The following is a 12,193-nucleotide window of genomic DNA, read 5'->3' as shown; positions in this document are numbered from 1 at the left end:
TGCGCCGCCCCCCTGCGCGCCTTCCCCCCCAGAAGTGCGGGCGGTGAGCGCGTCACTTAGCACCCGCGGATGTTTCGGAGAAGCGAGGGCGCAGCCGGGTGGCCGCCGCGTCCACCCCGCGAGGGGGACGCGGACACGGCTTTATCTGCACTCACGGTGACTTTCAAGCCCCAGGGTCTCTCCGCCTCCGCCTGTCGAAAGTGGTTTCCTTTGTTGCAGGGAGGGGGTGCACTTTATTCCAAATCCCAAACTTCAGAACAGGGGTGTTAAACCCAAGAAGGAGCCCACTTTCCTAGAGAGTCAGAATCCAGGTGCCTTTATGTTCAGGTGGCCTCCACCCCGGGGCGCCCAGCTCCTGTTTGTCCTGAGGACTGTCCACACTGGTCAGTTCCATTGCTCCTCGCCCTGGGACTGGCCCCCCTCCATATGGAAGGACGCTGGGGGCCAGCCACGGCAGTGGCCAGGCCACAGACCGTGGCCTCTGGGCAAGGAGCTGGCCCACACCATGGTGGACTCAGTCCTGTCCTCCCAAGCCTTGCCCGCTGGCTCTGGCCGTCGGTGCCATCTTGCTCCAGAGTCCAGTAACCTGGCTTCTGGCTCACGTCTCCCTCACAGCCAGCACAGAGCAGTTCTGCAGATGGGTTGCTTCCAGAATACGTCTTATTTGGTCTTATTTTCACTGGTTAAAGAAGCTGTCAACAGCAAACAAGCTGGCGCTGGGGAAGAGAAATGACTCACCGATGTGCTTAGGACTGTAGGAAATAGTAACACTGAAACGGCAACAGGCTTGGGGACCTTTGTGTAGCTTTAGTGTTTTTTTTTTTTAAGTATCAGAGGAATTTTCTTTAGACAACCGACTTTTAATTCCAGCTGCCCCCACACCGGGACCTTGACAGCAGGGCAGGAAGATGCCTTCCGTTACTCTTGGGGTTCCAGCTGGAGAGTCGGCCCCAGGGGAGAGTGGCGTTCACATGTATCTGTTGGAATGAAACAGATCAAAGTAGCAGTAATTAAATTGCTGGCGGAGACATGGCCATATGGACATGTTTAAGATCAGAGTATAAACTGCTCGTATCAACTCCCTGGGAGGAATTGCGTGAAGGATGCGGGTGTTCTTTGAACTGCTAACAGCCCAGCTTGGTGAATTTCGCTTGAGAGGAGAGGAGCAGGTGTGTGTGCTGCCCAGCACGCTACGTGGTGGCTCGGGGTCTCGGTTCTGACAATCCACCGTCTCCCGGGTCTGTGAAACGGCAGGTTTGGGTCCAGAGGATCCTTTCTGGGGGCGTCGCGGGCCTGGGGTCACTGCTTGTGCCGCTGTTACCAAGCGGCCATCAGGATGGGCGCCCAAAGGCAGGTGCCCCATGGGGAGCTCACAGCAGCCTGGGTGGAGGGCCCCAGTGTGGCTGGAGCTGCTTAGCCACGTGGCACTGTCCTGCTTTCTGCAAGGCCAGGCGCGCTTCGCCAGCTTGGGAGAGGACGTGGCACCGCTGTGCAGAGGTTAAAGGGGCCTCAACCCAGCAGCGCCCTCGGATGCACCCCGCCCCCTGTTCCCGGCCTTACAGGGGCCCTCGTATGAAAGCCTGTTTGGCAGCAAGCTCAGGGCGTTCCTGTTTAGTCTGGCATTGCCGGAGAGTAGGCAGTTCTGTAAAGTAGATGTTTAAAAGGAAGAAAAGCAACCCACTATAATAAATGATAATCATCAAGGATAGCCAAGAGCACAGTTCATAAATCAAAATAACAGCCTTAAAAACGGTGGGAACGCTTTCATTAAGTGCTTAAATTGGATAAGTAGGACTTGGGCTTCCATCCCCAATCGGAAACAATAAAACTCTCTGCATGACTATCTCCAGGCCTTCGTGTTTCCTCCTTAGTGGCAGTGCACCCAGGGACGCCTGTGCATTCCCCAAGCCCCGTTTCCTGTCACCCTCATGCCCCACCTACCTGCCTTCTCCTTGCTTCAGGGACTGGGGCTGGGGCTGTCTCTGTTCCCAGGGCTGCCACAGCGCCTGGCACAAATTGTAATCAAGTGCATTTTCCCAAACTGTCCGGCCGCCTGTCACTGCCCCCGTGCCCACGGGGCCTGCCACTTCCTGTGCCCCAGCTGTCCCCAGCCATCGGGATGCTGGAAATAACGACCTTGGTTGAGTGTGTCAGGGCACCGAGGAAATCATCCCATGCCCCTCTGGGTTCTTCTAGGCTGGCAAACAAGTATCAGACCGATCGATAAGAGAACAAGCCAACCGAATTTAGTAATAGCGTATGTACTTCTGGTCTACCTGGGAGATTAGCAGCGAAACTGACACACCCAGTGCCTTACATGGCTGGGCTGAGACAGGACTCGGGAGGTGACCGGAAGGCCGGCGGTGGAGGTGACCAGGGCACCCAGGCGAAGGTGCGGCCCCCAGCCCCGCCTTCTGCGTTGAAACCAGGAGATTGGGTCTTCTAGGAACAGGCGCTTGCAAGTACCTTTTCGAAACCATGTTCCAGGCGGTCCTCAGAGCCCGGCCATGAGATCAGGCCTTCTTGCTGCAAAGATATCTTTGGCGGGGGCACTTTTTGCTCCCCGACAGCTGTCTTTGTGGGCTCCTGCGGAGAAACCGGGTAAGGCTGCGTGTTTGGTAGTAACCGGCAGCACAGACTGGCAGCAGTAGCGTTGGCTCAGTCTTCATCAGCAGACAGAGGGGTATTACTAGCCGCAGGTGCTCACGCCTGCCGGTCTGTGAGCCCTGTCACCTGTGGACACCTGTGACAAGGTGCTCTCCTGGGAGGGGCTCCCGGCAGCGTGTGACCCAGCCCTCGCCAGGAGGGGGGCACCATTCAGCAGGGACACGGAGAGCAGCTGCAGCTTTCCCAGACACACACAGCCCGTGGCAGAGCTTTGACCACAGCCTCTGTCACGCACTCTGCTGGCCCCACTCCCCGTGTCCCCGGGGAGCCAAACCACGTGTCAGCTGAGTTCTCATAAATCCCACAGGCGATGGCTTCGAGTGCTACTGGTTTTACACATGGTTTCCTTTGAAAAGTGCTTCCCTCCTGGAACAGAGCCCTGTGGAAATAGGAACGCGATTGTGTATATTTACAGTAAAATGGGAAAACGGCCACTTTGTGCTTTGTTGTCATTCCGGAGTAATTCAACTTGCTGTGACGTGCATCAATCAGACGTGAGCTAAGGGCGCTTTTTAAAGGTGGCGGGCAGTGAGCGCTCCCCGAGTTCTCTCTTGCAGGAAGGTTTTTGGGGGACTCAGGCCTCCGCTGCTGTAGTTTGTCTCTGATTGCACTGAGCCCTCGGGCGTGGTCAGCTGAGCCCCGGGTCCCATCCCTGCTGCGCACAGGGAGGGAGCCCGCTTGGCTCTCTGGGGGGCCCTTGCAGCCACTGCGGCTTTGTGGACGTTCCCAGCCAGGACAGGATGGAGTGTGCCTGGGTGGTTCACGTTCGCTTGGGTCTCAGAACTGGGGCCTCGTCCGCCCTTTCTGCCCCAGCAGCCTGCGCGTTCACCCCCTTCCCAGCCTCCCAGCCTCGGGAATCTTTCTGTGGAGTCATGTGGGGACTTTCACTGGGGGAGGCCTTTGTTTCTGCTGCAGTAAGACAGGCTGGGCCAGTTACAGCTCGCGGGCAACACAGTGTCACTCCTGTAACGACAGCCCAGGTCTCCCCTGGAGGGATCCAGGTTCATGTCTCTCCAGGGAGCCTCCTGCGGCCTCGGCAGCCCAGCGCCCGCCTGTGCCCGGCGCCAGGGAGCGTAGGGCCTGCAGTGGCCTCCGTCCTGCGGTCGCCAAGCCCAGCTAACCTGGTGGCTTGAAGCAGGTGAGAAGTCCAGAAAGGTCTCGCAGTCCGGCTGGATCCTTCTGGGATTTTGGGAGAAATGTGATTCGGCTTTTCCTGCCTGCGGAGACTGCTCACATTCCTTGGTCCTTCCCGCATCTCGGCGCCGTTCAAGCCAGCCACCTGCCCCGACGGCTGCTGGGACCATGTCCTCAGCCTGGAGATTCCCTCCCTGGGGTCAGGGCCCGCAGCCAACCTGCCCACGGCTGTCACTTGTGTCACTGCCCAGCACGGGTGCGCGGTCGCCTGAGAGGCCCGCGCAGGGAGAGGCCGTGGGTGTGATGCAGGGTGCCAGCATGTAGGGACGCCCTAAAGGGAGTGGCGAGTGCCAGTGGCTAGAAGGAGCAGCAGGGATGAGGTGTGATGCTCCCGAAGCTTCCTCACTAAGATGGGGTGCGGGGTGAGCCGAGCACATGGCAGGCACGCGGTGGGCAGGCTCCCCAAGGCGGCGCTCGCTCCCCCGCCGCCCTGCGTGAGCCCTGTCACCTGTGGACACCTGTGACAAGGTGCGCTCCTGGGGAGGGGCTCCCGGCAGCGTGTGACCCAGCCCTCGCCAGGAGGGGGGCACCATTCAGCAGGGACACGGAGAGCAGCTGCAGCTTTCCCAGACACACACAGCCGCACGGGGTCGCTCGGGGTCACGGCGTATCGGCACAGCCACGCGCACAGCCACGCACGCAGATGGGCACCGCCGTGGCCACGCACACGCCTAGAGATATGGACACACGTAGACACAGACGGGCACACGTCACCCAGAGCCACAGCACACGTGTGCAGAGCTGGGATTGGAGCCCGAGCTCCGGGCCGTGCTCTTCAGCCTCTGCGCACTCGGGCAAGAGGAAGCTTGTCCTTCCTTGAAGCGCTCCTGAAACACCCGTCGCTGCCACAGAAAGCCTGGGCCTTTACTTTTCATGTGTCATAAAAATACTGTACAGCAAATAATTCTGCAAAAATATGCCCTCGACCCTTGCAGAGTTCAGAGACAGTGGGGTGACAGGCGCCGAGCTTCTTATCACAAGGCCACCTGCCCCTGTCCCAGCGGGGTTGTCGCTCTGCCCCGACTGTCGCCGTGTCCACGGCCACGTGTAGGGTGAGGGGTGGTGACGGTCACTGTCTCCAAACAGCGGGCGCTCAGGTGGGCGACGAGGGCCGGTGGGCCCTGCTGAGGAGGGTGGACAGGCCGCCCCAACCACAGCCATCCCTCCCAGCGCCGCCTTCTCTTCGCTGTCGTTTCTGTGGCTGCTGGCGTGGCCTTCTGCTGCCTGCCAGGGACTGGGCCCGTCTGTGGTGACCGTTTCAAAGTCTCGTGTGTGCTGTGTTGAGCTGGGGGAGGGGTCATCTACAGTGGGTGTCTGCGTGAGTGTGCTCAGCTTGCTAGGACAACCGGAGCTTGCCCAACTGTGTCCAGGCCTGGAAGCCACAGTCCGGGGTGCTGGCCTCGCTGTGGCCTGCCTGTGGCCTGCCCCCAGGGCCTCCCCTGGCCAGTCCCTGGTGGCCCTCTGCAGGACGTGGTCACGCCAGGTTAGGGTCTGTCCTCACAAACTGGTTTTAGCTCAGCATCTACAGCCTCGTCTCTGCGTGGATCCCAGCGTGGGGGGTGGTTAGGACTCACACAGGAATCGGATCCCGTGGGGTAGGACCGTGGATGGAGGAGGAAAATGAACTTTAAGAAAGCATGGAATGGAACAGTCCCACTCCCTCCTTTAGCCCAACGCATTGGTAACTCCAATTGCACGTGTCCAGAGAACGGGGAAAGCGAACTCCCAAACTTGATTTTCAGCCTCAGTTTCTTAAGGTTTGCAAACCCTATAACCTGGGGAGTCTTGATAAACTGCCTGCAGACGTCTGGGGTTTTGCTTTGTTTCTTTTCAAGTCTAAGCCAAAGCAAAGGAAAGCCCTAGAAACCACACCCAGAGAAGAAAGTGAAATCTAGAACAGCGAGGGAGGCCTGGCCCTCCCCAGTCAGGAGCAGCCTCTTGTGTTCCACTTCCTGTTAGGGCCACCACCACCCTGTTTAACCCCAAGCCCCAGCCTGAAGCTGGGTGCTCCGGCCCCCAGGAGCGAGGGTGGGAGCGGGGGTGTGCCGAGATACGCAGGGGTGTCAGGGGGCCGCGGTGCAGCCCGGCGCGGGCCGGGAAGGCCCGGAGCGCCTGCCGGTTGTGACCACAGACTGGCACGGGCCACTCCTGTGCCCCGGGATCTGGTGCAAAGGGACGTCCAGGTCTGGGAGTGTGGACAGCAGCTCCCCGGAAAGATGCCGCCCCTGAGGGTCCCCACCGCCCTGAAGCAGACAAGTTCCGACCACCAGAACCCCAACAGGAGTCGGGGTCCGAGACCATCACCAGAGCGTCATCTGCGCACCGAGGTTGCCTAAAATGGAATAGGCAGGGGTTAAGGCCAGCAGGGGTGAGTCAGACCCTGTCCAGGACCAGATGAGTTTGCGGGGAAAAGAAAAAGCCCTAAAAACAAAACTAGAAATGAGTGAGGGAGAACATCAGATGGGATATTTTTTAAAAACTAATTTTTTATATCAAGGTGGACGGAGACCACGTCCCCAGGCTCCAGCACACGCGGGTCCCCAGCTCTGACTCGCCTGGGGCGGGGGGGGGTGCGTTTGCAGCAGCCGGCAGAGGCAGCGCACAGTGGGGAGCCGGGGTGGGGGGGAGCATCCCGCGGCCGCAGGAGTCAGGTCCAGACTCAGGCCTGCCCCCGCCAGCCGCCCACTGCGGCGCCCCTCTCTGGGGGACACCGCTCCCTTCCCGTGGCCGCGGCAGCCTCCCGGGAGCCGGGCAAAGCCCAGGAGTGTGAGCCTGAGGGTCTTTCACATCCTCCTTCTCCTTCAGCATCGTGAAGACACTCGTTCCAGCAGAACCCAACCTTATTTGAATTGTCAAAGGACTCTGTGCTGGGTGGTCGGCACTGGACAGCGACCAAGGCTTGGGTGCCCCTGGCCTCCCTCACCCCAGCCGCTGCGGTCACCATGGCTCGGTCTCCAGCAAGTGCTGGGCTGTGCCTTGACCCCTCCCCCACCCCGCCCAGCACCCTTCTGGCCTGCTGCTGTGTCCGCAGCAGGGGTGGGGGCTGGAGTGCAAGTTCGGGGCCCCTGCAGAGTCCACGTGTGCTGAGGGCGCGCCTCCTGGCTGCAGACCCCGTCTCCTCTGCGCCTGCAGGTGGTGGAGGTGAGGGAGCTCTCTGGGGCCTCTTCTAAGGGCACGGATCTTACTGCCAGGGCCCCACCCTCGTGACCTAGTCGCCCCCAAACTCCCGGCTCCGGATGCCGTCTTTGGGGGGCTGGATTTCAGCAGGCTGCCTCTGCTTCAGCTTCTGCATCTTCCACGCGGCCCTGGCCCTTCCCACAGATGAGGCCGGGGGCTCTCGGCCACAGCGAGCCTGCGGACCCCGGGCTCCTGACCTCTCTCGTGGTGCCTCGTGAGGCCGGCTTTGGGGGCGGCGTGCCGAACCCTTCCACGGAACACTCGCGTGGAATGGGTGGTGACCAACATAACTGCCCCAGCACATCTGAGGTCAAGCGCAGTCGCTCAGAGGCCGGCGGGCGCGTCCCGTGCTCACAGCCCGGGACAGTCGGCCCTGAGGAGACCCATTTCACTTTGCTCGTTCCCCACACCCCGTAGACCCTGCAATCCCAATTTGTTTGTTTATTTTGCTATAAAGATTAGCACGTTGGCCACTTCACAGCCTGCAGGGCAGTAACGCAGAGCCAGTCGGCGGTGGGCAGGCTCTGAGCCCGTGGAGGCCCAGCAGTGAGAGCGCACAGTGGTGCGTGCCGGGCGTGTCCTCGAGAGGGTAAGGCCGGCGCTGCTCTGGCAGGCCCAGTGCACGCAGGCGCTGCTGACGGCGTGGCCACAGCTGGAAGTGGGGTTGGCAGCGGGTGAGTAGGTCGAGGCCTCTTTTTTTTTTTTTAAGATTTATTTATGCACAAGAACTGGGTATAGACCAGAGGTGCAGGATGTGAGAGAGTTCCCCAGAGACAGAGTGGGGAGCAGGACAGGCAGGCTGACTGAAACACACCGCAGAGGGGAGCAGCGGGGAGACAGGAGGGGTCTGCCGCGCCCTGTGGCCCCCCGCTGGCCGGGGATGGGGCTGGTGCTGCAGAGGGTGAGCCAGCTGGGTAGCCTAACCCCTGCGCCACAGCGGGCTCGTGTCCAGCCATGAAGGAGGGACGCGCTGGCCCGAGCTCCCAGGTGGGAAGCCTCGAAAGCACGCCGAGTAGACGTCCAGAAGTCCCCCCAAAGGGTAGTTCATTTAAAACAGGTGTCAGGAGGCAGGAGAACTACAATTTCACATAAAGGCGTGTAGGGAGTGCCCCAGTTTCAAAACGGAGAAGGGCCGTGGGGAAGCTAGGTCCCATGGACGCAGCTGCGGCCGTTCCTGAGCAAACCCACAAGGGGCTGTCGCGCCAGCCTGGGGCAGCGGGGCGCCGGCCTGTCGCAGGCCGGCTGCAGAGCTCGCCTCACCTTCCGGCCGTGCGTCCCAGCTGCGCTCGCCCTTCCCAGTCGGTCCTTGAGCAGGGGCTGGCGGGACAGACTGCTGAACACAGATGAGCGCGGCGTGACGAGTATGATCCTGATGGAAACCTGAGTGTGAGGCTCCAGGAGAGGGGGTGGGGAGGGGGCAGCTGTCCCCCCGGGGACGGTCAGCGAGGAGCTGCCGCCCCACCGGGCATCAGGGAGCAAGCAGCGGGCCAGCGTGTGGCCTGGCGTGGCGCGGTGCAGCTCTGCGCTTCGGCTTCCTTTCCCATGCATGAGGACGATCGTTCTGTGACTCTGGGTCTGTGAACTGTCCAGAGAAGGCAAAGGCAGGTGAGGTGCTGGGGTGGGGGAAGAGGCGGCTAGGCGTGGCCACGGACAGGCGTGCGGTTCCGTGGCAGGAGGGCCCTGCAGGTGCGTGTGGAAGCCTCGAGCGAGTCGTGGGTCACAGGCCGCCCCACGGAGTGGGCTCCGCCTGGTGTGCAGGGCTTCACGGCACCCCGTTTGGGAAGGGCTTCCTCAAAGCTGGGCACCCTGGCGTGGGCGGGGTCGTCCCATCTCGGGCAGAGGTCCAGGGGACCGGGCACCTGCGACTAGCGCCTCCCCCACGCCGCCTCGTCTCCACGGGGCTGTGCCCGTGACGTGGCTCCTCATAGGAAATACTTAAGCGGAGCCAAAAGAAAAACCCAGCTGACGGCCTCGGGGCGTCTCTGGGTGGATCTGGGAGGAGGCAGCCTCGGGCCCCCTCACAGCCTGGCCACCCGCCGGCCCTGCCAGGTCAGCAGGACGAGCTCGTGCTCCTGGGGTGTCCCGCGGCCCCCGCACCCACGCTGCTCCTGTGCCCACGTGGTCACACCCCTCTGTTTCATTGCAGTGAAAGCCGGTGGGATGCGAATCGTGCAGAAGCACCCTCACTCCGGGGACGCCAAGGACGAGAAGGACAAGGATGAGCAGGAGTGGGAGAGCCCCAGGTGGGAGACCCGCCTCGCGCCTGCCCGCGGAGACCCAGCCGTCCTCTGCTGCCTGGCCCTGGAGGCCGGGGGAGGGCCCTGGGGCGTGCGTTTGCCCTGCCTGGGTCAGGGCACCGTGGCGGGAACATCGGCCTGCACCACCCCTGGCAGTGCCCTCAACTGCCACCGCGGAGCGGGCCCCAGGGCCCTGGCGCAAGGACAGACGCCTCTCGGGCCCGCCCCGCCGTGCCTCCCCGAGAGCCACACGTGTCCAGGTTTCCGAGTATTCTCGGATCTGGCATTCAGCTGGGAGTGTGTGGCTCCGTGTCCTTGCCCCTCTGGGGAACCCGCCCTGCCCCCCGTTCACCTGAGGAGGAACGAGCGTGCCGGAGGGAGCCTGGCCTAGAGGACGAAGCTGGGAGGCTGAAAGCTGCTCTCGGGGCCAGCACACGGCCGTCGGCCCAGCCCCTCCCGTGTGACGGTGTCAGCGCGGCGAGAGCGGCCATTTATTATCGGGTCTAGAAATTAGGCCAGAGCAGCCCGTTCCTCCCCTCCCTATTGATTTTCCTCACGAGGTAAAATACAGCGTTTATGGAAGATTCGGTCTTTAAATAAACATGTCGAGGATGAGTGATGGCAAGAGAGCCGGGCCCGAGGTGTCGACGCACCCAGAGGGGCGTCCTTTCTGGCCAGGTTGTTGGTTCACTGTCGTACCTTTGCATCGCGTGAGTGTCAGGGGTTTGAGATTCAACACATGTATGTGCGCCATGAAGGTCCCCCGAGCAGTCTGGGGCCACCCCTCATCACCCCATCCCCTTTCTCCCTTAACCCCCGCCCCTTCCGGTAGCCATTAATTGGTCTGATGGTCCAAAGGTCCAGTTTTGTCTTATTTAGTCCACCTGTGCATTTTCTCTGTGCCGCACCAGTGACGTCAGCGGTGTTTGGCTTTCTCCATCTGGCTGTTTCACGAGGAGTCCCTCCGCCCCAGCCATGTTGTTGAGATGGTGGGTCTCATTTTTTACAACTGAGTAGTATTCCATCGAGTCTATAGACTTCATCTTCTTATTCATTCTTCAATCAATGGGCACTTAAGTGGCTTCTAGTTCTTCTGGGGGGGTAGCAGAACTGGGGTGCAGCCAGAGGGGTGGAGGGTGAGACTTCATCAGAGACACCATGGGGAGCAGAACAGCTGGACTGAGTGAAATACACTGCTGAGGGGAGCAGTGGGGAGACAGGAGAGGTCTGTGGTCACTCCTTGGCCTGGGATAGAACTAGGCTGGGGGGTGACAGCCTGAGACTTAACCGCTAGGCCACTGGGGGGCCCAGTTCCAGTTCTCGGCTGTTGTAAGTAGCACCCCAATAAACCTGGTGGTACCTGTACCTCCTTGAGTTAGTGTCTGTGCATTTTTGGAACTGGGCGTCTGGAGGCAGGCTGCTGCGGGGTACAGTTCCCAGGACACGGGGCAGGGCCGGCGGCCTGCGGCCAGCTTGCTGTGACAAGCCCTGCGAGCGCATGTTGGCTCCTGCCCGCTTCAGCTTGGCTCTCTCGCCTGGGTTAAGTGGAGCACCTGTGGGGAGTGGCCCTGTGTGGACACGGGTGTTGGCAAAGCCGCCAGCACAGCTCCCGAAGCCTTGCTCCAGGGCGGCATCCGTGCGCTCCCGGCCCTTCTGCCAACTGGCTGGAGAGTCACAGCTAGCAGCGTCTCGGACGGGCAGTGCAGCGGCTGCGCCCGCTCCGAGTGCACCGCCCGGTAGCTCACTTATTCCTCACAGCGCTTCTGTGGATTCGCACCCTGGTGTCCGAATCAGTTATGGGTTATCATCTTCATTCTCCATGGTGACGCCTGCTTCGAGGCACAGAGAGGTTAAGTGACTTTCCCGAGGCCACACAGCAAGGAGCGACAGCCAACATTCCAGCCCGGGCCACTAAGCCCGGAGCCCTCACGCCTAGCCACGAGGCCGTGCTTACTGGTTGTGCCGGATGGAGGCCGAGTCCTTCCCCACGGAGCCAGTGCCCCACCCTCTCTGAGGCTGCCTTCCCATCCATCAGGAAATCAAACAGTAATTACAGAGAACATGAGCAAGCGGAGCCCTGAAGAGGTTATTATGTGACCAAACACCAAACCGAAAAACACAACTTGTTTTCATGATTACTTTTTGGGCAAATATTTATGCTGCTTACTCCCTTTAATCGTATAATTTTCCAGAGCTTTACAAATAGTTTCCCGAGCTGCCGGTTTGTTTTGAGAGGCTACATTTAAGGGGGAGGGGTGCCAGAGACTTGACACGTTGCCCACCAAGCCCAGCCTGTGACCTGCGCCCGTCACAGCCACAAAGGAACAGGCGTGGTCAGGGCGCCTGCTTCCTGGGGGCGCTCCCGGCCAGTCTCAGCGCGGCCGTGGGGGGCCTGGGGGGCTTCCCTCGGCTCTCTGTGGAAGTACCGAGACGAAGTGCTGTGTCCTAAGGAAAAGGGGGGTGCCCACATCGAGCGGACTTCAGGAGTCCGCAGGGTTCACCCCGTTAGACAGTTAAATGTCCTACCGCCTAGACCCACCCGGGCCTGCTGTGGGGGATGTTACAAAGGACAAGTGCAGAAAGAATGAACTAGAAGGCGCAGGGCTTGGCTGTGGGCTGGGTGCGGAGGGTGAGGGGGGCAGGCTCCTAAGGCCGGGGGAGGTCCTTCTCTGCACTGGCTCTCCCGGCCCTGGCAGGCCCTGGCTGTTTCACTGCCTGAAAATCAAAGCAAGTGATTCAATCAGCCGGGTGTGGGGAGACAAGATGGAGGGAGACCGGCGTCTGCACGTGAGGGGCGGAAAGCATCCCCCGTGCCGGCCGGGAAACGGGGCTGAGCAGCGCCGCCGCAGCGTCAGGCTCCCCGGTGCTGGGGTAGCCCGCAAGGGCCATACTGTGGACGAGAGCCCATGTCCCAGTCG

At 61.1% G+C, this 12,193-nt stretch overlaps 1 protein-coding gene across 1 annotated transcript in view; it reads left to right on the top strand.

The window, feature by feature from the left end:
* The window catches only part of DAP (death-associated protein), an 87,931-nt gene that overhangs the window by 61,404 nt on the left and 14,334 nt on the right, over positions 1-12,193 (top strand). The window contains exons 2-4 of the mRNA XM_004678395.2: positions 6,994-7,002; positions 7,183-7,252; positions 9,185-9,281. Of these exons, the coding sequence (XP_004678452.1) occupies positions 6,994-7,002; positions 7,183-7,252; positions 9,185-9,281 (176 nt within the window). The remainder of the gene's footprint in view (positions 1-6,993; positions 7,003-7,182; positions 7,253-9,184; positions 9,282-12,193) is intronic.

The sequence above is a fragment of the Condylura cristata genome, unplaced genomic scaffold (assembly GCF_000260355.1).
Source record: "Condylura cristata isolate star-nosed mole 26May11 unplaced genomic scaffold, ConCri1.0 scaffold00007, whole genome shotgun sequence".
Lineage (NCBI taxonomy): Eukaryota > Metazoa > Chordata > Mammalia > Eulipotyphla > Talpidae > Condylura > Condylura cristata.
This window is presented reverse-complemented; position numbering and strand designations above follow the sequence as displayed.